General features: G+C 48.8%; 2 protein-coding genes across 4 annotated transcripts; one reads left to right on the top strand and one right to left on the bottom strand.

The window, feature by feature from the left end:
- The first annotated feature begins 1,453 nt into the window (after positions 1–1,453).
- On the top strand, positions 1,454–22,742 carry PPP2R5D (protein phosphatase 2 regulatory subunit B'delta). 2 transcript variants are annotated; one of them, XM_017657036.3, is made up of 16 exons: positions 1,454–1,611; positions 6,150–6,227; positions 17,280–17,496; positions 17,678–17,877; positions 17,961–18,071; positions 18,192–18,284; positions 18,741–18,871; positions 19,005–19,064; positions 19,171–19,279; positions 19,480–19,533; positions 19,847–20,017; positions 20,124–20,251; positions 20,896–20,997; positions 21,088–21,160; positions 21,300–21,416; positions 21,565–22,742. In XM_017657036.3, the coding sequence occupies exons 1-16, from the start codon at positions 1,585–1,587 to the stop codon at positions 21,700–21,702; spliced, it is 1,809 nt and encodes a 602-aa protein (XP_017512525.1). In that variant the 5' UTR covers positions 1,454–1,584; the 3' UTR covers positions 21,703–22,742. The 2 variants fall into 2 exon arrangements, with proteins under 2 accessions (XP_017512525.1, XP_073080973.1); XM_073224872.1 differs by lacking the exon at positions 19,480–19,533.
- MEA1 (male-enhanced antigen 1) lies at positions 22,632–24,395 on the bottom strand. Of its 2 annotated transcripts, none has more exons than XM_017657043.3 (4): positions 24,240–24,395; positions 23,507–23,781; positions 23,316–23,418; positions 22,632–23,019 (listed from the first exon to the last, which is right to left on the bottom strand). In XM_017657043.3, exons 2-4 carry the CDS (start codon positions 23,768–23,770, stop codon positions 22,868–22,870), a joined length of 519 nt encoding a protein of 172 aa, XP_017512532.2. In that variant the 5' UTR covers positions 23,771–23,781; positions 24,240–24,395; the 3' UTR covers positions 22,632–22,867. The 2 variants fall into 2 exon arrangements, with proteins under 2 accessions (XP_017512532.2, XP_017512533.2); XM_017657044.3 differs by lacking the exon at positions 24,240–24,395 and adding an exon at positions 24,132–24,236.
- Between the last annotated feature and the right edge of the window lie 23 nt (positions 24,396–24,418).

Below are 24,418 nucleotides of genomic sequence, written 5' to 3'. Positions count from 1 at the left end.
TGCCTTGAAATTGTCCTTAGTCACTTAAAGCCAAATACCACTGTAAGAGAGCCAGCATACATTTATTGCTTTTACTTCTATCCCTTTTGCTTGCTCTTTAAACCACTATAATCTTCCTTTCATTCCTCTGCAACTTTCCTGCAAAGATCACCCTGTAACCTCTTAACTGAAGAATAAAGGTGATGTTGCTTGATCTTTATCTTACTCAATCTTTCTCTGAAATCTAACGCTATTGACCAATCCTCTTTTACTTCCTTTGCCATTGTGACACCAGTTTTCCTCCTACATCTTTGATGGCTTACAGAAGTCATTCTCAGCTCCTCCCTTTCCCTTACCATCCTCCCTACAGTCCAATGAATCGCCAAATCCTGTTGATTCTACACATTTCCCAATCCCATTCTTTTTTCTCTGTCCATAGCTACTGTTTTATGACATTGTTCTCCCTGGCAAGGAGTACAGACTTATTCTTGAGCCTTCTCCAGTTTTTCTATGTAGTCAGTTAATCTGCTACTGGAGCTGTCTTTCTGAAACATATTCCTCCAGCCATCTCCAAGTTTATGTAATTTGTTACATTGTATCTTTTATTTTTATTTATTTTTATTATTTTTTATTTTTGCTATCATTAATCTACACTTACATGAAGAACACTATGTTTACCAGGCTCTCCCCCTCACCAAGTCCCCCCCACACCCCACTACATTGTATCTTAATAATCTGTACGTGTCTGAATTTCACCAGCCTGCAAACTGTTCAGGGCAGAAACTGATTTTATCTATTAGGACACTGGCTTGGACAAGGCGGGGAATGTGGAATGTGTTTCCCTAGACACTCAACAATGAGGTAGCTTTTCCACTGCATTCACAAGTGCCCCAGTTTAACTGGTCACTTGTAGTGGGAACGGGGACCCTCTTTCCAAAGTTGCGACAAACCGAGGATTCTCATCTCATCTCACCCAAGCCCTGGGTGCGAGGCTTCGATCCTCTTAGAAGCCCTGTCTAGGACTCGGATGCCCTCTAGGACTCTTAGGAGCTCTCTCCATCAGTTTTGCTTATGAAATTAGTGTTTCGTTATCCTGATGAAGAATGGTACCCTTCATTTTAGGCCTTTTTTCCTTCAGTTGGGACTGGGCGGTGTAGCAGAGTGGAGAAAGGAGGAAAGCCACTTGAGAAGGGAATGGGCTGTGAAGAATGGCCGAAGCCGACGCACACCAGACGCTGGAGTGCCGCACTCCGTGCAAAGCTCAGGCTTCCCTTTACCTCCGCCTCCTTTGCTAAGCTCCACCCACTTGAGGGAGGAACCTCCAGTTCCAGCCAATTCTGGGAGGCGAACCCTGGCGGTTTGTACTCTTCTTTTCCAATAAGAAAAAAGGGAAGCGGCTTGGCTCCAATGACCAATCCGAGGAGGCGGCGCCCGGTTGTCAGGCAGGTTTGTAAGAGTTCGGGCCAATTGGAGGCGCAGACACCGCTAGACCCGGGCGCAGCGCGCAGGCGGTGGCGAAAAGACGCCGAGCGGGCCGAGTGCGGCCGAGCAAAGCCGGAGCCGGAGCGGGGCCGCAGGAGCCGGGCCGGGTCCGGACGGGCGGAGATGCCCTATAAACTGAAGAAGGAGAAGGTGAGCGAGGCCCTTTTCCTTGCGCCTTCGCTTTGGGGCCTGAGCGGATCTCTGGGAGGGGCCTGAGGCAGGCCCGGGACAGCCCCAGATTGACCCTCCCGTCTGGCCCCCGCGCGGCTCCTGGGGCCAGCCCTCCGCCCCCGTTGCTGGTCGCACCCCCAGTCTGCGGGGCTGCTGGGAAAGCTCCCTCACCTTAACGGGGCTAGAGTTTCCCTATGTACACCTCCCTCCCTTCTTCCCCCTACGTACCCCCAGCCGGGGTATCCTCCTCGCTCTAGATTTGGCCCACTCCCTGCTTCCACCCCCATCCCCCGCTCGTTTGCTCGTTTGGGACAGCCCCTCATCTGAGGCAGCACCTTCCTCCAGAGCTCCCCGCCCCCGCGCAGCCCCTTCCCACCCCGCCTGGGCCTGGGCCTGGGCCGCTTTCTCCACTGTCCCCTACTACCCCTTCTCCCTCCTTGCCAAGCTCCTTGACCTAGAACAGCTCTGCTTTCTCTCTCCTCCACCAAATCTGGCCTAGGCCCCTCCTTCTTGTTCTTCCTCCACACATAAACTTGTAAGCCAGGACTTAGCCCGTCTGTCTCTTGATGGAACCTCAGAACGTCAGTGCTGGAGGGGATCTCAGAGCATAATTAGTGTAATTTCTAGTGATACAGATGAGGAGACTGAGGCCCCAACAGGGGAAGGGACTTGGCCAAGGTCACACAACCTGCTGGAGGCCCAGCTGCAATATCAGTTCTCCTGATTTAAAGGCTTCCTCAGTAAAGTCCCCCCTTTTCCCCCGTCAGTCGACTCCCAGGTTCATCTTAAACCAACCACCTTTCCTAATCTGAGCAGGCTCTTCCCCTTGCTCCTAATCCTAGGATAACCTTTGCATTTTCCCTTTTGCACCAGTGCTGGATTTCCATCTTTCCTGGGCCACACTGTCTTCAAAATGGGAATCCGTCCTCACTATCAGATTAATTTTCCCTCTTCCCCCACAAGCCAGCCACTGCTGGGCACCCTTGCCTTTGTCCTGGTTTTCAGATACAGGCTGTTTCTTGATGCTGCCTTCTTTCACATTCCTCTTCTACCTCCATACCACTTTCTCCTGTTCTTCATCTCTGCCTTTCTCTACCTTCTATTTCCTGCTGTTGCTGAGGTCTGACTCAGAGGTGTGGTTCCTTTGAGGTACAGACTTACAAGAGGATGCTAGGATACCAGTTCCAGCCTCCCCCAGCTTCTCCTCTCCAGAGGCTGCCCCTTGTGGTGGGGGCTGGCTCTGGCCCGGTGTTCTGCTCACCCGCTTTATGACTCCAGAAGGTGTCTTGCTTTCATTTGCCCTCTGATTGGCTGGCGTGCTGGGCTGCCAACTCTGACCTTATCAATTAAATTCTTTATCCTGTGGCTTTTGGAGATTTGCCAGCCACTCCTGATTCTGGGTTGTCCCCATAACTGCCACGGCCCAAGGTTCTGAGTGTAGGGTTGATGGTGGTGTGCTAGGCGTTCAGCCTCCTGGGGTACTGAGCTGAGTGGGTCTGTGTGCCCCACAGATGCCCTGTGTCCTTAGAGAGTGGACATGCTTAGGTATTTTGGGCAGCTTAGCTGTACATGATGCACACACAAGTCAATCATCTCAGGGGCTGAGGGGCTCCTTTCAGGCACGAGGAGGGGCATGGAATTCAGAAGAAGCAAGTGAGGTTCCCACCCATCTATAGTTTTTAGTCTGATGGAGCAGATACCATCCCATCCACAAAAAGCCTTTCTCTACTAGATGATTGAGAAGAAGAAAAATTAACTAGACTTAGTAGGACCAGAGATGTAAGTATTTGGTTGGGAAAGAGTGTTGGTAGGATTGGGGTACATTGAGCCAGACCTCCCTTGATCCCCTTTAATATTTAACTTTCTGCTTTTGATTTCCAATTGCATGTGGCCTTCCTCAATGGTGGACAAATCCTGAGGGGGAGGGAGGTGACAGTCTGACTGAGGGAGGTTTGCATGGATGGGCTGGGGGCAGAGGGGAGGGGTGGGTAGAGTTATTGTTCATCTACCACGTCTCCCCTTTCTCCATCTCTGCTGGTCCCAGTCCTGACCATCCTTCACAGCTTCCTCCCTGAAGCCTTCCCTGACCCTCAGTTGGGAGCGAGCTCCCCCTCCCCCTCTGGATTTGCAGAACACTTGGTAGGTCACTTATGGTCCTCCTGTGTTCCCTTGGATTGGGATTAATTGTGGACAGAACTTGTCTTCCTCCTTGAGATAATAACTGAGCTCTATGGCATCTCCGGCACACAGTGGGTGCTCAGTAGATGGATTCTGAGGCAAGTTCCTTATGGGGATTTGCTTTCCTCCTCTCCCTCTTGTTTTGATATGAAACGTCTCTTTTAGGGGCTTCAGTGAGGGGCCCCTGCTCCTCCCACATGCTTTATGTTCATAATAGTAGTAATAAAATTGACTAACCTTAGGGTTTTCATGTGCCAGACACTGTGCTGTAGGAAATAAGGTACTGTGGTTGTCATCACTTCATAGATGAGGAAACTGAGGCTCAGAGAGGCTAGTTAACTTGCCTGTGATTGTATAGTTAGTAAGAGTTGGACCTGGCACACAGGGCTGGCTCTGAATCACAGTGCCAGGCAGGGCTCCACTGTGGTGTGTGCAGGTCACGTCTTCTGCAGGGCCCAGGGAACTGGGGTGGTGGGCTGGTTCCCCTACACCCACACACACCCACACAGCCAGGCAACTGGGATCCCTCTTAGGCACATTCCCTGAGAGATATTTCTGAGCACTGGAGGGTGGGTGAAGGGATACAAAAAAGAACAAGGAGCTTGTGATCAAGTAGAGAGATGATGAGACATGCACGGAGATGGTCAGCCTTGACTGAGAGGCCCATGCCTGGGTGTGTGCAGTCTCTCAGTGGTGCCTGCCTGTATCCACCTCATCCCTTTTGTCTCCACCCCAGCCCTGAGCCACTCCATGGCCCCTTGGCAAGGGGGCAGTGTGCCCAGCCTAGTCAGTAGGCCGTGGAGGAGTGCTCAGCCAAAGAAGGAGCTCCTTTCCCTGGTGTACCTGCCTGGAGCTGCTGGCACCTGGGATTGGCTTTCTTCCTTCCCACCCCCAGAAAGCCTCCCCCACTGCATCTCACGCAGAGCTCTCTTCTTCCTGAAATCCTTTTGCCCCCATAGGCACAATTACTTGATTTAACACTCTCACTGAAGGGGCTCAGGTGCTACTGAGTGGCAGAATGTCAGAGCTGGAAGTGATTTCCAAGGTCCTCCAATCCAGTTGTCATTTAAAGCTTGAATCCCTTCTGCAACATGCCTTAGAGGAGGCACGGAGGCACCCGTGCTTGGACACTCGGGGTTGGGGAGCTTGCAGCCTCACTAGGCACCTGGTTTCTGTGCATCTAGTCCAGGAGAAAATTCTTCCTTGTTTGGAGCCTCAGCCCGTCTTCTTGCCACTTCAGCTCATGGCTTTTGGGCCTCTGGATCCACATAGAACAACTTGTGTCTTTAGTCCACATGGCAGCCCTTCATTTATTTGTAAGGATCCCTCTCACTCCCCCACTGCCAGGACTCCTCCCTTCTTTTGTTAGCCATCCAGGTTCTGCAGCTGTTGCTCTCAGGACATGCTTTTGAATCCCAGTATGAATTACATTGCTCCCGAAGAAAACCTAGGATTTGTCTTTGTTCCTCCGAAAGTCTGATGCTCACACCTGAAGCAGATCCTCCAGAATGGCCCCATCAGTGCCAGGGACAGGGGTGCGTCTGTGTTCCCCAGTGCCAAGCGCTCCACGCAGGTCTGTTAAGTGGACGGAAGGTCACGTGAGCTACTGTGGCAACTACAGCACACGGATGATTTGTGTTGTTTGCTGTCAGATCTAAATCCCCAAGTCTTTTTCACATTTTCCCCATCCTGTCCCTGTGCAGTTGCTTTTTTTGGCTCAAAGCATAGGAAGAGCTGCTGGGCAGGCCAGGGCTCTGAGCCAGTGGCCAGGTTCCTGAGAGAGACTTCAGACTAGTGTTCTCTCTTTGTAGCTGTTTGGGGCCTTACCTGTCCTGTCCCTGTGCTTGTCCCCCAAGGCGTTCTTGGGACAGTTCCTATACCTGTAACTATCTCTGGGCCCCACTGATAAAGCCAGTAGCACCTTCTAGTCTGGGTGCTATTTGCAATATACAAAAAATGCCTTTTTTTGTATTTGATTTTTCTGTAAGACTCCTTTCTTGGTCCTTCCTTGGTAGACACCCTCCCAGACTCTTAACTCACACACTGGCCTTGTGACATAATAGAGCATTATCATGCTTAATTATTGTGTTGGTAATGTCTTAACACAATACCAGACTAAACTCCTTGGAGGGACTAAAGCCCACTTCATTGTACCCCAACTGTTCTCCCCCTGGGCTAGGTACATGGTAGGTGCTTTGTGGTTCTGACTAACTGACTGATTGATTCAGCAGTCAAAGGACCTAAAGGGCCTTTGATAATTACAGCAGCAAAGACCTAAGGGGCCTAGACAAGATCTCTCAATGGCATCTGCTAACTCTACTTCCATCTTCTCCCTGCAGGAGCCCCCCAAGCTTGCCAAAGGCATGGCCAAGCCTAGCAGCTCGGGCAAGGATGGTGGAGGCGAGAGTACAGAGGAGGTAAGGATGGGGGCATAGCCCTAGTTATGTGCAGGCACCAGCTCTAGCTGCTTGATAGCTAGTGGGGTGAGGGATCCCAGCAGGTCGGAAGCTCTCAGGGCAGAAGGGAAAGAGGCTTTTCCACAGCCTGGGAGGGACCTGGACAGCCCCGCAGACTGCCCTCAGGCAGACTTCCCTTTGGCTGGTATAGACCAAATAAGCTCCCCAGCAACTCCTGTAAAGGTCATTTCTCTGTCTGCTGACTTTGAGTGTTTTCCTTTAGGGCAGAAAGCTAGGGGTCCTGGGTCTTGGGGAGAAGGGTTCTTCTCAGTAGGGTGGTGGGTGGTTTCAGCATGGGTAGGGCAGGGGGTAGGGTGTGGCTGTTGTCCCTGCATCAGGTGGGCCTGGCCCACTGCCCTTGGTCCTGATCAAATGGGAGCTGCTGAAGGACAGTCGTGAGCAGAGGTCAGTGCAGCTTGGCTCTCTAGGGCTGTAAAGCAATAAATGGCAAGCAGACGGAGCACTGGAGGGTGGAGGGACTTAAGTCCCGAATATGTCTGTGGAAGTTTGGGAGCGACCCTATGAACATGTTGAGCAAGCCCCTGTATAACCCGGAAGCTGGTGATCCTTGCTGTCTCTGCTTCCTCCCTCCTGTTGTAGCCCACTCCTGGGGATGGAGGAGAACAGGAGACAGCGCTCTAATTATGGGCAGGTCTTGGGGGTTTGGGAGAGGGAGAAATCAGTTAACAAGTATGTAGGATTAACTCTGCGTATAGATTTTTCTAGGTCCTTCTGGTCCCAGTTACCTCTAAAGAGATCCAAGCACTTTTCACACCTGTGACCACTGTTTGAGGCCTCCCTTGAGTAGCTGGGGAGAAGCAGAGTAGGTTTCCCCATTTTACAGGATGGAAGTTGAGGGCCACAAAAGATAAATCCCTCCCTCCCCTCCATGTATAGGATAGTCGGCACTTGCCTCTCGAATGGTCCTTATCACCTAGTGGTGGTAACTGTTCAATGTGTGTTTCTCCCCACCAGACAACTCTGGGGAAGGAGCTGGGCATTACTCGGCGACACTTCTTCCCCACACCATGTGCTGTGCACTTGGTTCTTAGTAAAGCTTCAGTAACTGCTTCTGAGGAGCACTGCCTCTGGGCTCTGTCCCCTTCAGGAGTGATGACATCTGTGGAACCCACAGGGAAGATAGTTGGGAGCTGGCACCTGACATTCAAAGCAGCAAGGAACAGGACTTAAAGGGACAGAAAGGAATAGTTACAAGGCTGTTCTCACCTTTTGCCTAACTCCTACTTGTTAGTCACTAGATAGATTGGATATCATGCTCTGAAAACAGCCTTCCTTGACCACCCACCCACATCCCCAGGACATACCTGGTCAGCGCTCCTGTTCTTGGTTATTCTGGCACCCAGTACCGCTGCCCAGCAGCACTTAACTGCAGTTAAAAAATTCCGCGTGAATTCATTGTGATCACTTGTCTGCTGTGTTAGCACACAGGTTCCGTGAGGCTCCCCTTTGAAGGACCTGTCACAGTAGAGGTGCCAGTATTTGAATGCATTAGTAAGTGAATGAGCAAACCAGTCAACTTCAGATAAGTTCTGGGAGGAACCTTAGAGTCTCACTTCTCATATGTGAGAAAACAAAGCCTCAAACTGGTTAAGAAATATGCTGAGACCAACTGCTAGGATTTCCTCATTGCCTTTCTGGACAAATCTGTTAAAGGCAGTGAGTCGATATCAAGCCCTTTAGAAACGGAGAGTGGTGAGTTCACCTTGGGCTCTGTTTGGTGAAATGTTGCTCAGGGCTCACCTGTATGAGGCATCTGCAGGAATTCTGCTCCATGATTTTCTAGGAAGGTACCCGTGTGGCCACAGGCAGAGGGATGGTGGAAAAGTTGGGAATCAGGCTGTGAGGCCCAGGGCATCAAAAACTGTTGGGTGCAGTTCTTTTTGTATTCTATAATTCGGGGGTTTTCCAGCCAAATTTACTTATGTCATGCACTTGCCAGACCCTTTCCAATACTTTCTAATTATTAGAGCAGCCAACATTTATTGTGCAGTTACTTGTATATTAGTTTCCTTGGGCTGCCATTACAAATTCCTGGGTGGCTTAAAATAACAGAAATTTAGTCTCATAGGTCTGGGGGCCAGTAGTCTGAACGAAGGCATCAGCTGGCAACGGCCTCTCACGTTCTAGGGGAAAATTCGTTCCATGCCTCTTTACTGGTGGCTTCCAACCATCATGGGGTTCCCTGACTTACAGATGCATCACTCCTGTCTCTACCTCTGTCTTCACGTGGCATTCTTACTGTGTGTCTCTATGTCCCTGTGTCCAAATTTCCCTCTTCTTACAAGGATACCAGTCATATTGGATGTAGGGCCCACCTATTTTGATCACATCTGCAAAGAGTTACTTCCAAATAAGGTCATGTTCACATGTATTGGGTTGATGTGAATTTTGAGGGGACACTGGTCAACCCAGCACACTCTGTCCCAGGCACTGTGCTTAGAACTTTGTGTGCATTTAGTTTTTTAATCACATTTAATCTTCACAACACTTCCTTGAGGTCATTCTGTTATTACTGTCATCCCCATTTTACAGAATGTTAAATAGCAGTGTTAAATAACTTTTAGTCAGTGAGTAAACAGAGCTGGAATTCAACCCAGGTCTGTGCGGCTTCGGAGCCAGTTCTGTGTTCTTAATGACATGATACACTGGCTCTGAGTTGCTAGAAGAGCATCTGAGAAGGAAAGTTGCCTGGAGAGGCAATGTCAGACTCACCGTGACCTGGTGCTGCAGACGAGGGGCTTTCCTGGTCTGTCTTTGAAAAAAGCCATTCATTGCTGGGGACTCTTCTGTGTGCTGTGTGTCCTGCCCTGCATTTTGGGAGCGGGGAGACAGGGAGGAAGGAATTGTCCTGGTTTCCCCCGCTTCAGCCTGTCCTCCCTGTAGCCAGAGTTGTTACCCTAAAACATTTTTGGTCTTATCAGTCCTTTGTTGGCATCTCACTGCTTACAAGTTAAAATGCAAACTCACACCCTGGGCTCTTCTGAGCCAGCCCCACCCATTCTTCCAGCCCAGCCCGCATGCCGTCTGGTTTCTTGCCTCACTGGACTTCTATCTTTGGCTACAACAAGCCCTTTTATGACTCAGGGCCCTTCTGGATGCGATTCCACTAGCCTGGACTGCTTTATTTTCCCTCTGTCTACTAAACTCATGTTTTTCCTTCTAAGAGCCAAATTGAAAGTCACCTCTTTAGGAATGTCTTCCCTGATTCTTCAGATGGAGTTTGTGTTCCCATATCTTGGTGGCACTCTGTTTTGGCATGTCACTTGTCTTAATGGCTGCTTGAGTGTCTGTCTCGCCCACTGGACTGTGAGCTCTTTGAGGGCAAGGGCCAAGTCTTGCTCACCTTTTAATATCTAAGGCTTAGCATGATGTTTATAGAATGAAGGAAGGGGGAGAGAATTCAGCACAGCTTGACAGAGCTCTCTAGATGTCAGCATAGAAGAGACTGCCTCTGTAATTTGGGGAGTTTTAAAGTAAAACGATCTTTATTTGGCGAGTCAATTCAATATGCAAAAGCTGTGCATTCGTTGGTGCATTTTCCATTGTTTTATCTTTCTTTTTTCTCTTACAATAACTTGTATACAGTGCTTAGTATGTATTTCTGTCTCCTGCTTTACATTTAAATATTTGTGTTTAATTACTGATGGTGGGGGGCTGCATTGGGACTGTGCTGGACCATGGTCAGCTGAGAGGGGCATTGTAGTTGCAGTGTGAGTATGGCATGGCAATTCAAGGTGCCACCTGATTGCTCAGGCCCTGAGTCTAGGTAAAGTGTTGGGGTTTGGATCTTGTTAGAAGTGGGAGGAGAAGGTGCTTCAGGCACAGGAGGTGCCACTGCAGAGCCTTAGAAGTTGGAAGGCAGGTTGGCCGGGCCGCCATGGTCAGTGTGCACCCATGCCCTGAGGGTCGCAGAAGGTTCTCCAGGGGACTCGCTTGCCCCCCTGCCTCCAGCCGCAGGTCGATAGCGAAGTTAGGAGCTGGAGCTTTTAGGGAAAAGGGTTGACCATGCAGTGAGTGGCTGGCATCCCCCTGCCTCCCTGCTAACAAGCATGTTTCCTGTGAAGGGCAGGCAGCCTGAGCAGGGGTGTCTTCCAGTGCTGGGCACGCGGCTTTGCTGGCTGGATCAGCTGCCTCTCAGAGGCTTCTTGTGTCTGCAGTCTGGCAACCAGAGGTCCGTGTAAAACCAGGGTGGCCCAGTGGGGTGGAGGCGAGCAGGCTAAGCCTGCTCAGGAACACTCTCCCACCACCCAGCCTTCAGAAATGCAGTCCTAGTGGGGAAAGGAACTTCCTTAGGCATCAACTTGTCAGTGGTTTTTTGTTTTTTTTGTGTGTTTTTTTTAATACATCTCCATTTATCAACTGAGAATCAAAGAAACGGGCCAGGTTCATTGGGTGTCCTGACACAAGAACAGATTCTTATTGAACTTATGCAAATAACTAACAATACTGTCCAAATTCTAGAGGGATCAGTTAGGGAGATAAAGACAAATGTTTTATCTTTGTTTACATATATATATCTTACCAAATTGTTGAAAAAAGATTTTCTTAAATCTGGATAAACAAATGATTAAAAATCAGTATACTTCAGATAAAAAGTCATAAAAATTATAATCGCATACATCAGTTCATTCCGTCCTATGAAATTAATACTTGTTCTGCTTGAGTTCAGTTTTTACTCCATTCATTTTTTTGACCTCACCTGATGACTAACAGTGATAATTTTAAGAAATTTGCAAGGTTTTCATTAAAGGCTTGTATAATTTGCCCAATGAGGTAGCGCCTTCATCACTGGAGATTGCCAAAGATATACCTCAAACAGGAAATGCATTTTAAATAATGAGAACATCTTGATAAGCCATAGTTAAGTGGCAACTGAATGAAGTCTAGCTGCAGGTGTTCATAAAGCCCAGAGGGAGGAGGTCTGAGACCTCTGGAGACCAAAAAAGGTTTCTCTTGATATACTAAGATGGGTGAAGGAATGTAAAACCCAAAAACAGGGTTTGCCAGGAGCCAGGAAAAATCAAGCAGCTACCTTTGGGTTTCCCAAAGCCTCAACTATTTATTTAATTTATAGCCACCGTTTATCCACCATAATTTTTCTGATTCAGGAGCAGACTGCTGACATGTTACAAGGACACCAGGATGGCAAAAGTCTGGGAATGAGGAGATTTTTTTTGCAGAAGCAGAATGGGTGTCACTGACACATGCCACAGTCTTCCCAAATTCTGCTGCTGCCTTTGCACAAAAGCCAGGTGTGGCTTTTCCCTGCTCAGGTTTAATCCTTTCCGTGTGAGCCTCAATTTTGATGACAGCAATTTCAGGAAGTAAGGGAACAGCAGTAAGAAGACTGCTTATTTGTTGCCCATTTTTTACTGGGGCCCCAGAGGACATCATATAACATTTTAAGATATTAACTGGAATTCTAAGTGATAATATTATACCAGGACAATTATCAGATTTCTAGGAATTTCACATAATTTCTGGAATATTTATATATCCATACAAGTACAACATAGAGAAAGCTTATCATTACTTCTTATTTGATGATGCTTCCCCTGTAACTTAACATTTTAACTAAGGCTAATTAGTTTAGAAAATAATTTGAAATATACCAGAGTCCCCCTGAAAAATATCTTGAAGTTTCTTCCAGGTCAAAAACTTCATTTAGAATTTGATTTGGGGGAGTTTGTCAAAATATCAGAGATTTTCAGACACTTGGTCAAATAGGATCATAAGTCACTGTGAAATAATACTTAGTTATCCATCTAACCAAAGTGACAATAAAAGAATTTTAAAGGCAAATACAAGAGGTTAGAAAGTTGTTAGCAAAACTTAGCTCTTAGATTTTGGGCAAGGGTACTTCTGTAGCCTTTGCACTTTTAAAAGGCCTCTTTCTCCTTTTTTTACCTTCAGCCTTAGAAACTGAGGATATTAGCTGTTGGGATAAATGGGGTGTGCGGGTGGGGTTGGGATTGGTGAAAAAGAATAGGTCGAATTTGAACTGCTTCTAGAGCTGCACTTCTAGTTTTGCAAAGATTTATAAGATTAGGACAGTAGCTCTCAACTCCTCAAAGAATTGGATTGTAACTTAAATGACATATACTAGGCTGATCTACCTATCCAACTACATTATCCTCAATTTGCTTCTTTCCCTTTGGGTACATAGTTCTAATTTTAACTTAAGGTAAGGAAGAAGGCCTAAAAAGCATTCCTATCAGGCTCTGAATATCAGCTTCCAATCTGTCCAACTTTTTGACTACAGAGCCACTTAAGAAAAAATTCTCTTTAATATCTTGACAGTTTTCAGTTGGGACAGTGAATATGTCTGGCAGTATTGAAGAAACACCTTTGGGTATAAGAGGGGTGCCCAAAGAGGGTGCAAAGGATACTACCTTTCTAAGATCCAGAGTCACTCCAAAAGATAGCCAAAAGAATTGACAACCTGCATGTCCCAAGCAGGCAGACAAAAGAGACAAGCAAGAAGGCAGTAGCTATCCCTGGCAGAAAAGGATCAATAACCAATGGGTTTGGATTTGGGAAGGAAGGGACAGGGTGACATTTTATTTCTCTCAACTGGGCTCAGGAGATAATCTATTAAAAGAAAATTTTGAAGGCCCTTCCTGGGCTTAAGAAATACTTTAACTATTAAAAGTTAGACCCTTAGTTCAGCCTTTGACCAAGGAGTGAAAGATATTGAAGGGGTTTGCCTATAGTTTCAGGTGGTCTTATTTTACAGGTATCTGTTTAGTAGTCTTTTCAGAGTGGAAAGACAATTAAGACAGCATTAATGGAATTAGTACTCAAAGGAGGATAGAGGGGAAAGTAAGAATTTTATCAGTCTTTTATCAGTTTTTTGTTTTTTGTATAGTCTTTAGGTATCTTTTATCTCTAATTTTTCATTAACCTTTTTTTTCCTTTTATTCTTTTATTTATTTATTTATTGGTTGGCTGGTTTGTTTTTTGAGAGGGCATCTCTCATATTTATTGATCAAATGGTTGTTAACAACAATAAAATTCTGTATAGGGGACTCAATGCACGATCATTAATCAACCCCAAGCCTAATTCTCAACAGTCTCCAATCTTCTGAAGCATAACGAACAAGTTCTTACAAGGTGAACAAGTTCTTACATAGTGAATAAGTTCTTACATGGTGAACAGTGCAAGGGCAGTCATCACAGAAACTTTCGGTTTTGATCACGCATCATGAACTATAAACAATCAAGTTAGATATGATTATTCATTTGATTTTTATACTTGATTTATATGTGAATCCCACATTTCTCCCTTATTTTTTTTTTTAAATAAAATGCTGAAGTGGTAGGTAGATGCAAGATAAGATAGAAAGCATAATTTAGTTGCTGTAAGAGGGCAAGTGTAGATGATCAGGTCTGTGCCTATAGACTAAGTATTAATCCAGGCTAGACAAGGGCAACAAAACATCCACGGATGCAGAAGCTTTCTCTCAAAATGGGGGGTGAGGTTCTAAGCCTCACCTCTGTTGGCCCCCAATTTCTCACCTGATGGTCCCCCTGCGACTGTGCCTGTCTTAGGTTGTTCCTCCCTTGAGGAATCTTACCCGTCTTCTGGCTAACCAGCCATCTTCCAGGGCCATACAGGGAAATGTAAAGTTGGTAAGTGAGAGAGAAGCAATATTGTTTGAAAAGGTTAGCTTTTTACTTCTTTGCAGATTTATGCCCTGTGGCTTCTATGCCCAGCATTTGTCTTGAGGTATCTTTACCACTTGGAAGAATTATGATACTCGGTAATTTTCAATATGAGGCACAAATTCTACTAAAGGGCTGTAATTAGGAAGGAAGAAGAAAAGCTATAGAAGTAGCAGATGGAAGAAAACATGGGAAGATTGATTATTTCTTTGACATAACTTCTTCTTGTTGGTTTTTTAAACTTGATTTTTAGTCACGCAGCCCTCTGTTCTCTTGACATCCTACCTGGAGAATGGTTGGGAAACCACTGGTCTATTTCAGCCTCCTGTTAGCAGAGGAAATTGAGGCCTTGCATCTCCCTTTGTGGGAAGAATGCCTCCCTTCTCTGGATGGCGCCTCAAGTCTGGGGTGCAGGGTGTGTTGTGTATCTTACCTGGGAGGATGGGAGAAATGTGTTCTTCCTCAGCTGCCACCGAGCCCCTCACTCTGGCATCACTCATGTGTCTCCTTCCCACTCTGCTCCCAACGCTGCACAGGGCTCTGTTATGAGGGTTCCCAGATTGGGACAGGAAGGGCCTGGGCTTGGCCTCCTGACTCGGGCAACCAACCAACCACTTGTTAAATGCCTGTTAGGTGTCAGTGCTGAGGGACCATGAAGGGGGGCAAAGCAGGGGCCTGCCTTTCAAGGTGCTTGCTGTCTGTCTAGTTGAACATGTGAACAGGCCAAGCAAGAGGTGTCACTGGAGGTGATCCCAGAGCCACTGGAACAGACAAATAGCGCCAGGAGGTTGGGGGCGGAGTATAGACACCCAAGGGTTGGAATGATCTAAGAAGGCTTCTTTGGAAGAGGGTAGGACTTAAGCTGGGTCTTGAAAGATTCAATGAGTACTTGAGCTCCCCCATTTTAAAACAAGGAGGATAATGGACTTGGAGGAATATTTAAGGTGGGCTAGTTTCAGGAATTTCCAGGGATTCCTGAACAGATGCATTCCTAAAACCCAGGGATGGAAAATAATTATTAATAATGATAATAGAAGACACTGCTTATAAAACAGTCTTCTGTGCCATATACTGTTCACTTAAATCCTTATTATAACCCTATGAGGTAGGGTACTATTGTCATCCCCTTTGTACAGATGAGGAAACTGAGGCAAGAGAGACTATGGCTTTCTGGAGGTTACTCAGCTAATAAGTGGCAGAGCTAGGAGTCAGACCCAGGCAGTCTGCCTCCAGTCTGTGTTCTTCACCACTAAGCTCCACAGATAAGGCCTGAAGCAGGGGAGGATCTGATGCGCACCAAGCTCTGGCCCCCAACCTTCTGCCTCTCTCCCTGTCCCCAGCCAAGGTACGATCCATCTACCATATGCAGGAAGAGAAACTCCAGACTCCAGGTGCCTGCCCTGTCTAACTAAAATCACACTGGCTCAGTGCTGGTCATGGCAGGAGAGGTGTGTGGTGGCTGCTCTTGTCCCACTTCGTGGCATTCCCCTGGTCAGATTGGTGTCTGGGGCTGTCGTTTCATGCAGAGGAGAGGGCCAGATGGCCAGAGCCGTAATGAGCTACATGGACCCACAGGCCTGCCCAAGGCTGGCCCAGCGTTCCCTCCTCTCCTCCGATCCCCAGATAGGGCACAAGCTTGACATAATTGTTTCTATTAAAAATTGAGAGCATACAAAGGATAACATTTCTGTCTTCCTCCTGCCCCCTATCCAGGAGGACCTCAGATCCACCCATTGTAGTGATAAGGGTTAAGAGTGTGGTGGTGGGGCTGGAAAGGTGGGGATGGCGAGTAGGAGGGCAGGTCAGCTTTTCCTGTAGTGCGGGTGCCCAGCTGGACATGTCCTCATCGCTCTCACCCTATGGCAGACTCTGATTGGGAGCAAGGGCTGGCCTGTGGCTCAGTCTCTTCCATTCCTAACAAGCAGTTACCTGAACAGTACCTGTGGGTGGGTAGCCCTGCAAACGCCTGTGTATAGGCTTCTGGAAATGGGCTTTATGGGGCACTGACATCCATGTCTGGAGGAAGTAAAGAGATAGCTTTAAAAAGTTAGCAGTATTTCTCCCACTGTAAAAGCAAGTGTCAACTTACAGAAAATTTAGAAAAATAGAAAAAGTCTCCTGTTATTCTGCTACTGTGGGAGATGGTCATGAGTTCAATGGTAGAGTTGCTCTTTTCTGATCTGAGTTTTGGATTCTGTGCATGTGTTGAAATGTGGGTGAGCTCGTTTTGCATGTATAGTTTTGTATTATCCTTATTTAACTTAGCATGGGAAGCAATTTTCTGTCATTAGTTTTAGGCTTTTTGTTATAAATTTATAAATGGTAAATTGTTCAGAAAGTCATACGGTACACCTGGGCTTGTGATGAGAAGCCCAGCTCATGCCTCATCCCCTCTCCTGTTGCTGTGGCATCCACTCCTCCTTCCTTAGAGAGTAACATCTATACTTCCAAAAGAAGATTGTTTTACTGCCTTTTTTTCATTTAGTTTTTAAGCTTTAGGTAATATCTACTGACTTCCTACTGTGGAAAATTAAGGCCTCAGTATCTTATACCTCCATACAGACATTTCCCTCCTCCAAAAGTATTTAATACCAATTTTGGGTAAATTACTTTGTGTAAATATTTTTCACAGCTGAGCCATGTATGATTACATTTAGTACATAGTTTTCATAAACATAATTTTAACTCCATGATTTTCCATTTATTATTTGCTGTTATAAATAAGGCTCTAAAAAGTGCACACAGAGCCTTTTTTTATATTTAGGATTTTTCTTAAGCTATATTTTGAGTAAATTCCGGAGATAAGGGAATGAATTTATTTTAACTGAAGAATGTCACACATTCAGTAAAGTGGTAGAATATGATTATCTTAGAGTACAGCTCAGTGAATTTTTATATTTGTTTATACTATGAACCACCTTGGGGATCTAGTCAAGATACAGTGTTTCCATTACTCAATTTCTACATGCCCCTTCTCAGGCAATTCCTGCACGCCCCCCCCCCTGTCCCAGCAAGATAGCCACTTTGCTGACTTCTGTCATCATCAGTCCATCAATTAGTCTTGCTTGTTTGTGAACTAGAATGAATATTTTTAAAGTTCTTAACCAGTGAGCATCATTTTGGGAGACACAAACTGTTGACCACTCCCTTCCAGGGATAACCCTTAGTGATGTCTGACCCTGCCCTTAGCTCCTTCGGTGCAGGAGACAGCTGCTTACTGTCCAGGCCTGTATGGGCATAAATGGATGTGCGGTGGGGGATGGCCTAGGCCTGGTGTGGGAGGCATATCTTGAGGAGTGGACTTCACTGAATTGCTTGTTTGACTAGGCCCAACCCCAGCCCCAGCCGCAGTCTCAGCCCCAGCCCCAGCCTCAACCACCACCATCCAACAAGCGTCCCAGCAACAGCACGCCGCCCCCCACCCAGCTCAGCAAAATCAAGTATTCAGGGGGCCCCCAGATTGTCAAGAAGGAGCGACGGCAGAGCTCCTCCCGCTTCAACCTCAGCAAGAACCGGGAGCTACAGAAGCTTCCAGCACTGAAAGGTACTTGGTGCCTTAAGGGGGAGGTGCACCAGGCCTAGGGGCACTGGGCGTTGGTGCAGTGAGTTTTGGGGGGGGAAATGTATGACTGGGGGTGGCAGGATGGGTGGGGGAAGCCCATGAACAACTGGGGGGTGGCAGTGAGGTACTGGGGAGGAAGACCTGACTGTGGCCCACCCCTCAGATTCTCCAACCCAGGAGCGGGAAGAGCTGTTTATCCAGAAACTACGCCAGTGCTGTGTCCTCTTTGACTTTGTGTCAGATCCACTCAGTGACCTCAAATTCAAGGAGGTGAAGCGGGCAGGACTCAATGAAATGGTGGAGTACATCACCCATAGCCGCGATGTTGTCACTGAGGCCATTTACCCAGAGGCTGTCACCATGGTGGGCACAAGGCAAGGGGAGAGTGGGCAGGGGTAGGGGCTCGGGAGAGGCCCGGCTAGTGCTCTCACCTGATGCTCCCTCAGTTTTCAGTGAACCTCTTCCGGACACTGCCACCTTCCTCAAATCCCACTGGGGCTGAGTTTGACCCAGAGGAAGACGAGCCCACCCTGGAAGCTGCATGGCCTCATCTCCAGGTACCGGGGCAAGGCGGCGGGCTGGCCCTGGCTGTGGCACGTGAGCCACCCTGACACCCGAAGCAGGGGTATCGCCCAGTCCTTGGGGAATACCCGAATGGATGCTTCTTCCCCCCACAGCTCGTGTACGAGTTTTTCTTACGTTTCCTTGAGTCTCCGGATTTCCAGCCAAACATAGCCAAGAAGTACATTGACCAGAAGTTTGTCCTTGCTGTGAGTCCCTGAAGCTCCTCTTCCTCCCTCCTTCCAGTCCACGAACTCTAGCCCTACCATCCTCACTCCAGGCCCAGGACTCTTTCTCTGCTGAGTATTTTGTATATGTACATTGAATGTATTTGGTACATTTAATTGAATGCATTGAATGAATATGTTTGCTGCTGTGTCTGGCAGAAAGGGACTATACAAACAAACCTCCTCTGCTCTTGAGAAGCTTCCAGCACAATTGAAGGAAATAAAAAGCAACATGGTTACCTTTACCCAGTGGTGTTGCAAAAATACACTCTTACCTAACCTTGGGAAAAACAGTATACTAGAAGCACTGTGCTTTCCAGACACTTGTCCACCCCCCACCTCCAGGGAACCTCCAGGCTTCCCCTGGTGAGGCTCCTACATTGGGAGCCTTCCCTGGCTCCTGCCTCACTCGCCACCTTTTCTCCTGCCTACGCGCAGCTCCTGGACCTGTTTGACAGTGAGGACCCTCGAGAGCGGGACTTCCTTAAGACCATCTTGCACCGTATCTATGGCAAGTTTTTGGGGCTCCGGGCTTATATCCGTAGGCAGATCAACCACATCTTCTACAGGTGAGGCCAGGAGCCAGGCTTAGGAGCAAAGCAAGGCCCCGTTAAAGTGGCACGGGGGAAGGGATGCGGGGGAAAGCTCTGCAGAATACTGAGGGACGTGAGGGGTTGTCAAGATAGCTTTTTCTTCCCTCAGGTTCATCTATGAGACAGAACATCACAACGGGATTGCTGAGCTCCTAGAGATCCTGGGCAGGTGAGAGGTGGGGTGGGGGTACATGTGCCTGAAATAGGTCAGGGGTATTGGCGCACTGAGTTTGGGCCTGGCTCTTTGGTCCTAACAAACTTCTCTTAACTCCTAGCATCATCAACGGTTTTGCCTTGCCCCTTAAGGAAGAGCACAAGATGTTCCTCATCCGTGTCCTCCTTCCCCTTCACAAGGTCAAGTCCCTCAGTGTCTACCACCCTCAGGTGAGCCGCCTTCCTCCTGGTGATCCCTGACTGGCAGCAGAGGGAGGGAGGGAGGTATTCCAGCTGGGTCGGGGCTGCAGAGGGAGCAGGCGGGAGAATTCCTCCCTACAGTTCCTCTTCCTGTCTGGGGTCTTGCTTCTCTTGCTGACCTGAGACTTGGGCCCTGCACCTCACCTCCTTTCTGCCGCAACCTTTTGCAGCTGGCATACTGTGTGGTACAATTCCTGGAGAAGGAGAGCAGCCTCACTGAGCCGGTAATTCCCCTTCTGGGCCGCAGGGTCCACCTCTTCCTTCCTGTCAGCAGCACTTGCCAGTCTGTACCTATCCAGCAGCACCATAAGCAATGCTCAGGAGGGATGTGGCCCAGCAGATGACGTGGTTTCCTCCCTGAAGGAGAAGTAAAACCTGTATCTACCTAGGAAACAATCCAAGCCAGAGAAACACGTGCAGCTAGCTGAAATCACCCACACTGTGCCCACCAGGGTTGGGGAGAGAGGGCAGGAAAGCTTCCTGGAGAACCAGGCAGGTTTGTGACAATTTTATCTTCATGTCATCATCTTCTCACAGGTAATTGTAGGACTTCTCAAATTCTGGCCCAAGACCCACAGCCCCAAGGAAGTGATGTTCCTGAATGAGCTAGAGGAGATTCTGGATGTCATTGAACCTTCAGAGTTCAGCAAAGTGATGGAACCACTCTTCCGTCAGCTTGCCAAGTGTGTCTCCAGCCCCCATTTCCAGGTGAGACCCAGACCCAGCATATCCCAGCCCCTGCCTCTGAGAAGCTTGACGAGGGTCTTCAGCAAGGGGAGCCATATTCCCACTGAGTTACTCCTGTCCTCACCAGGTGGCAGAGCGTGCTCTCTATTACTGGAACAATGAGTACATCATGAGCCTGATAAGTGACAATGCCGCCCGAGTCCTCCCCATCATGTTCCCTGCACTCTACAGGAACTCCAAGAGCCACTGGAACAAGTAGGGGGCTGGGCCAGGCCTGGGTGGTGGGGCTCTGGTTTTGGAAGCTGTGAGGGTGTGGAAAACTAAAGAGCCAATGGTCTTATCTGGTCACTCAGCAAGGGGGTAGGTGCCCAGTGCATTGCTAGGATCTTGAGGGACTGACGGGAGAAAAGGTACCTCTGTGAGAGATCTCTGTGATGCAGTGATCCAGTGGCCTGTAGTACGTCTCTTGCAGTCAGATACTCTGTAGCTTTGGAGATGTGATTTGTTGCTCTGAGAAGCCCATGTGTTCTTCAGTATGTGTTGAATCCCAGTGTTGTAAAAAAGCTTTCTTGCTAAAAGCAAGTGCACTGTGGTACAGATGTGTCCACCATGCTGTTGGGAGGCCCCTATTGTGGGCTAGAAAATGGGAAGTAGTGGGAAGAAGGTAGGTCTTGGAGCACAGGGTTGCGGGGAAAGATGGACAAATGGGCCAATATTTGTGAAGATGCTGAGAGGCAATCTCAAGTCATGTTATTTGGCCAGAGATGAGTTTACACTGTACAGAGGTTTGTGAAATGGTGGTAGTAAATGAGAATACCTCCTAGGAGAGAGCAAATTAGGGTCCTGGCACTAAGGGCAGGCCCTGGCCTCTTATACCTCATCTTTCTTCCTGGTGGCAGGACGATCCATGGACTGATCTATAATGCACTCAAGTTGTTTATGGAGATGAATCAGAAGCTCTTTGACGACTGCACACAACAATACAAGGCAGAGAAACAGAAGTGAGTCTCTACAGCGGGCTTTCATATTCTCCCACCAGCCCCCTTTGCTTCTTTCTCAAGAACAACCCCAAACTACGTCTGCTTTCTCAGGGGCCGGTTCCGAATGAAGGAAAGAGAAGAGATGTGGCAAAAGATTGAGGAGCTGGCCCGACTTAATCCCCAGGTGAGTTTTTTCTGCCACTGCCCTAAATTGAGTTGTCCACCTTGGGCTGGAGGATGGTGTTTTGAAGAATATGAAGCAAATAGGTCCTTGAACTTCTGAAGTGGCCTTCAGCCTTGCCCATGCCTCCTTTCCTCCTCAGTATCCCATGTTCCGAGCCCCCCCACCGCTGCCTCCTGTGTACTCGATGGAGACAGAGACCCCCACAGCAGAGGACATCCAGCTGCTGAAGCGGACAGTGGAGACAGAGGCTGTGCAGGTGGGAGGGCACAAAGCGGGGGACGTGCAGAAGTAAAAGCTGGAAGGGAGAGGAGACAGGAGCCACAGAGCCGAGGAGTAAGGGGAGGGAACAGTGGAATTTATTGGGAATTGGTCCTGTTTCTCACCTTCTCCATATTCACACATAGATGCTAAAGGACATCAAGAAGGAGAAAGTGCTGCTTCGGAGGAAGTCGGAGCTTCCCCAGGACGTGTATACCATCAAGGCTCTGGAGGCCCACAAGCGGGCGGAAGAGTTCCTAACTGCCAGCCAGGAGGCGCTCTGACCCCCTCACCTTCCCACCACAGGGCCACAGCCCACTCAGTCCTGGGACACTGCCCCAACCCTCCACCCTCTGCTCCCCACTGGCAGACTTGGGGCAAAGCAGTGCCTCTCTAGCTACTCTAGGGAGGGGATGTGGCACTTGAAGCAGGGACACCCAGAGTGGTCCCTCTTCTCCCCAAAATGTGTTCATGCCTCCCTGTGGCTAGTACAGACAGGCTGAGCATCTCCATGCTCAGACAACGTGGGGATGGATGCCTGTCCCCTCTGCTCCTAATCCCACAGCTATCTGAGGCTGCTCTGAAAAGTCATACAGGAATACGTATATACTCCTCTCCCCTTCCCTTCATCTTCCTTTGAACTCCAGCTGTCTTTCCTTCCCTCCCTCCCTTGCAGAAGAATATAGGGAGCAGTGGGAGATTATTTTCACCAAAGTTAAGTCAAGCCTCATTGGCGCCTGGAGTGAGTGAGCAGCTGGAGGGGAGCCAACCCCCAACAGCACAAATAGGCCCCCAGCCCCAGCACTGTGCAGGCTCATGGGGTTGAATTATTGCCCCTTGCCCCTTGCCTGACCAAGACAAGGTAGGAGGTCAAAAGAACACAGGCTATGGACAATAAGTGATGAACATAGGGCCCAGATGGATCAAGAGGAGAGGGTGAATGAACACCCTGCCTGTGCACCCCCTTTGGTGAGCAGCAGTCCTGGGACTACAGACATGGAAGGGACCACCCTGGGACTGACTGCTGTCCCCAAAGCTAGAGGAAGGAGGCAGGGAGCAGTGCCCCAAGCATGGCTCCCCCAACACCTATTTATTTCCTTGTCTGCGTTGATGCTGGGCAGGCCCTCCTTGTCCCTTTCAGACACCTTGGAGCAGCAAGGGGCTGAGGACGGCTGGACCCAGGTTACAGGGGCACAGGCAGTGCAGCTATAGCTGTGTACATAGGGTGCTTTATTGTGCTCACAGAATGAAACATGCTAAGGTGGGTTGGGCTTGGGCAGATGTCCCCGTATGTACAGAACTGAATAAAGTGGGTCTCTGAGAAGTCTGAATTGCCTTGATGTAGAAAGGGAGATGGGAGGATGACATGGACATTACAACCAGGGATATGTTCAGTTCTATGCTAGTTCTGGCATGGAATGCAGGGAGATAAGGCAGCTCTCAGGATGGTCACTTCCACGCTGGGGTCCCCTGCCGGGCTTGGAGTGCTTTCTGTACCACATCTTCCCACTGGGCATCTGATATCTCCCGAGCCCAGGCAGGAACGCCTGGCGCAGGCAGGCTTACCCCAGCCATTGTCCTTTTCACCAGCTCTACATGTTCTGAAATCAAGTGAGGAACAGTTAGGACATAAGAGAACAGTGGGACCAGCTCCCCTCTCTATTTCTTGAATTAACCCAGAACCCTTTGGCTAGTAAGGTCACCAAATCCATCCGGTTATTTCTAGGCACGCCTGTCCATCCTCCAAGTCTAGTAGAACAGCATTTCACCTAGATTCTGAAGTCTGCAAAATCTTAGATTACAAACTGTTTTAGGAACAGGGTGTTCCTCTGCCACTTTACTATTTCTGACCAGTCTCTTTCTTCCATAATTATTCCAGAATGAATGATTTTTTAACCTGGGTCCATGGGAATAGAGCTGTGGTTGCTCAATGCTGTAGCTCCCGCCTCATCTTCATTTTCACTCTCTAATGGTGGGTCTGGCAAATGAAGCCCCAGGGCCTGCAGAGCCAAAGAGAACACAATTTAGGGCCAGCTCTTTGGGGACCCCAGCTTCACCTGCTCAGGAACAATGCCTCTCCCACCATACCTGGATCCGATCCTGAATATCAGCAACTACGTCTCCATCCCCCACTGGTGCCAGTTCCACCTCCTCTTGTTCAGGATCTTGATTCAGGGGCTGGTAAGAGTAGCCAGCTGGGCCTACCCCCGTATCTTCCTGCTCTTCCTCAGGTTCCTCACTGCTCCAATCCCCAGTGCCTTCTGTAGGGCCCTGTTGCCCTAGTTCCTCAGTCTCATTGGGGAAGATTCGCTCAGGGCCCATGGTGTCTCCCCCTAGAACTATTGCTGCCATCCGGACAAGGGCTGAACAGGGGGACAGGAAAATTGGGGTCGAATGATGTTAGGTCCACCTTCAGCCCCTTATCCACTCACCTGTGGTCTCCTAAGTCCACACAACATTTAAATGCTCCCAAGCTTCCTGTACTCCATCCTCTGGGCCCTCCACCTTTTAAGTAGTCTCTTATCTCGAACCGAGGCCCACCCACCTTGCTCCGGCAAATTCTTAATAGCAGGCCACGCCACCTCCCCAAACACACCCTTCCATAATTTCACCCTCCCCCACTCCGCACTTGGTAACTCCCGGTCGCCAAGCTCCCCTAAACAGGTTATAGTCGCCCCCTTTCACATTCTCAAAGGGTTGCTCTCTGTACCACCTGATAAACGCCCTTCAGGCCCCAGGGGCTCCCCTCAAATGGCCCCAGCTGCGTCGTCCCCCACCCGCCCCCACCGTCTCTCGGCGCCGGTGTTTGCGCGCGCCTCACCAGCTCGGAGCCCGGAGTCAAACCCGAACGTTCACTTCCGGTGGGGCAGGACGTGCTGGAGCGCCTATCCTCAAGCCCCGCCCCGTGCTCATGATTCCCGCTAACGGAAACGAGGAGTCCGGCCCTTGCTCAACCTCCGCCATCCTCTGTCCTGACAACGGACTACATTACCCAGTGAC

Source organism: Manis javanica, chromosome 16, assembly GCF_040802235.1.
Source record: "Manis javanica isolate MJ-LG chromosome 16, MJ_LKY, whole genome shotgun sequence".
NCBI classification, from domain to species: Eukaryota; Metazoa; Chordata; class Mammalia; order Pholidota; family Manidae; genus Manis; species Manis javanica.
The sequence above is the reverse complement of the archived record's forward strand: the minus strand, read 5'-3'. Positions and strand labels throughout refer to the sequence as shown.

What these genes read in the sequence shown, in the direction of transcription:
- PPP2R5D (XM_017657036.3), top strand. Translation starts at nt 1,585, where the DNA reads ATGCCCTATAAACTGAAGAAGGAGAAG. An exon ending in GAAGCTTCCAGCACTGAAAG is followed by an intron (nt 17,497 to 17,677) that starts GTACTTGGTGCC and finishes CCCACCCCTCAG; the next exon opens with ATTCTCCAACCCAGGAGCGG. An exon ending in TGGCCCGACTTAATCCCCAG is followed by an intron (nt 21,161 to 21,299) that starts GTGAGTTTTTTC and finishes TTTCCTCCTCAG; the next exon opens with TATCCCATGTTCCGAGCCCC.
- MEA1 (XM_017657043.3), bottom strand. Translation starts at nt 23,770, where the DNA reads ATGGCAGCAATAGTTCTAGGGGGAGACACCATGGGCCCTGAGCGAATC. An exon ending in ATATTCAGGATCGGATCCAG is followed by an intron (nt 23,419 to 23,506) that starts GTATGGTGGGAG and finishes TTGGCTCTGCAG; the next exon opens with GCCCTGGGGCTTCATTTGCC. An exon ending in CTCTATTCCCATGGACCCAG is followed by an intron (nt 23,020 to 23,315) that starts GTTAAAAAATCA and finishes ACTTGATTTCAG; the next exon opens with AACATGTAGAGCTGGTGAAA.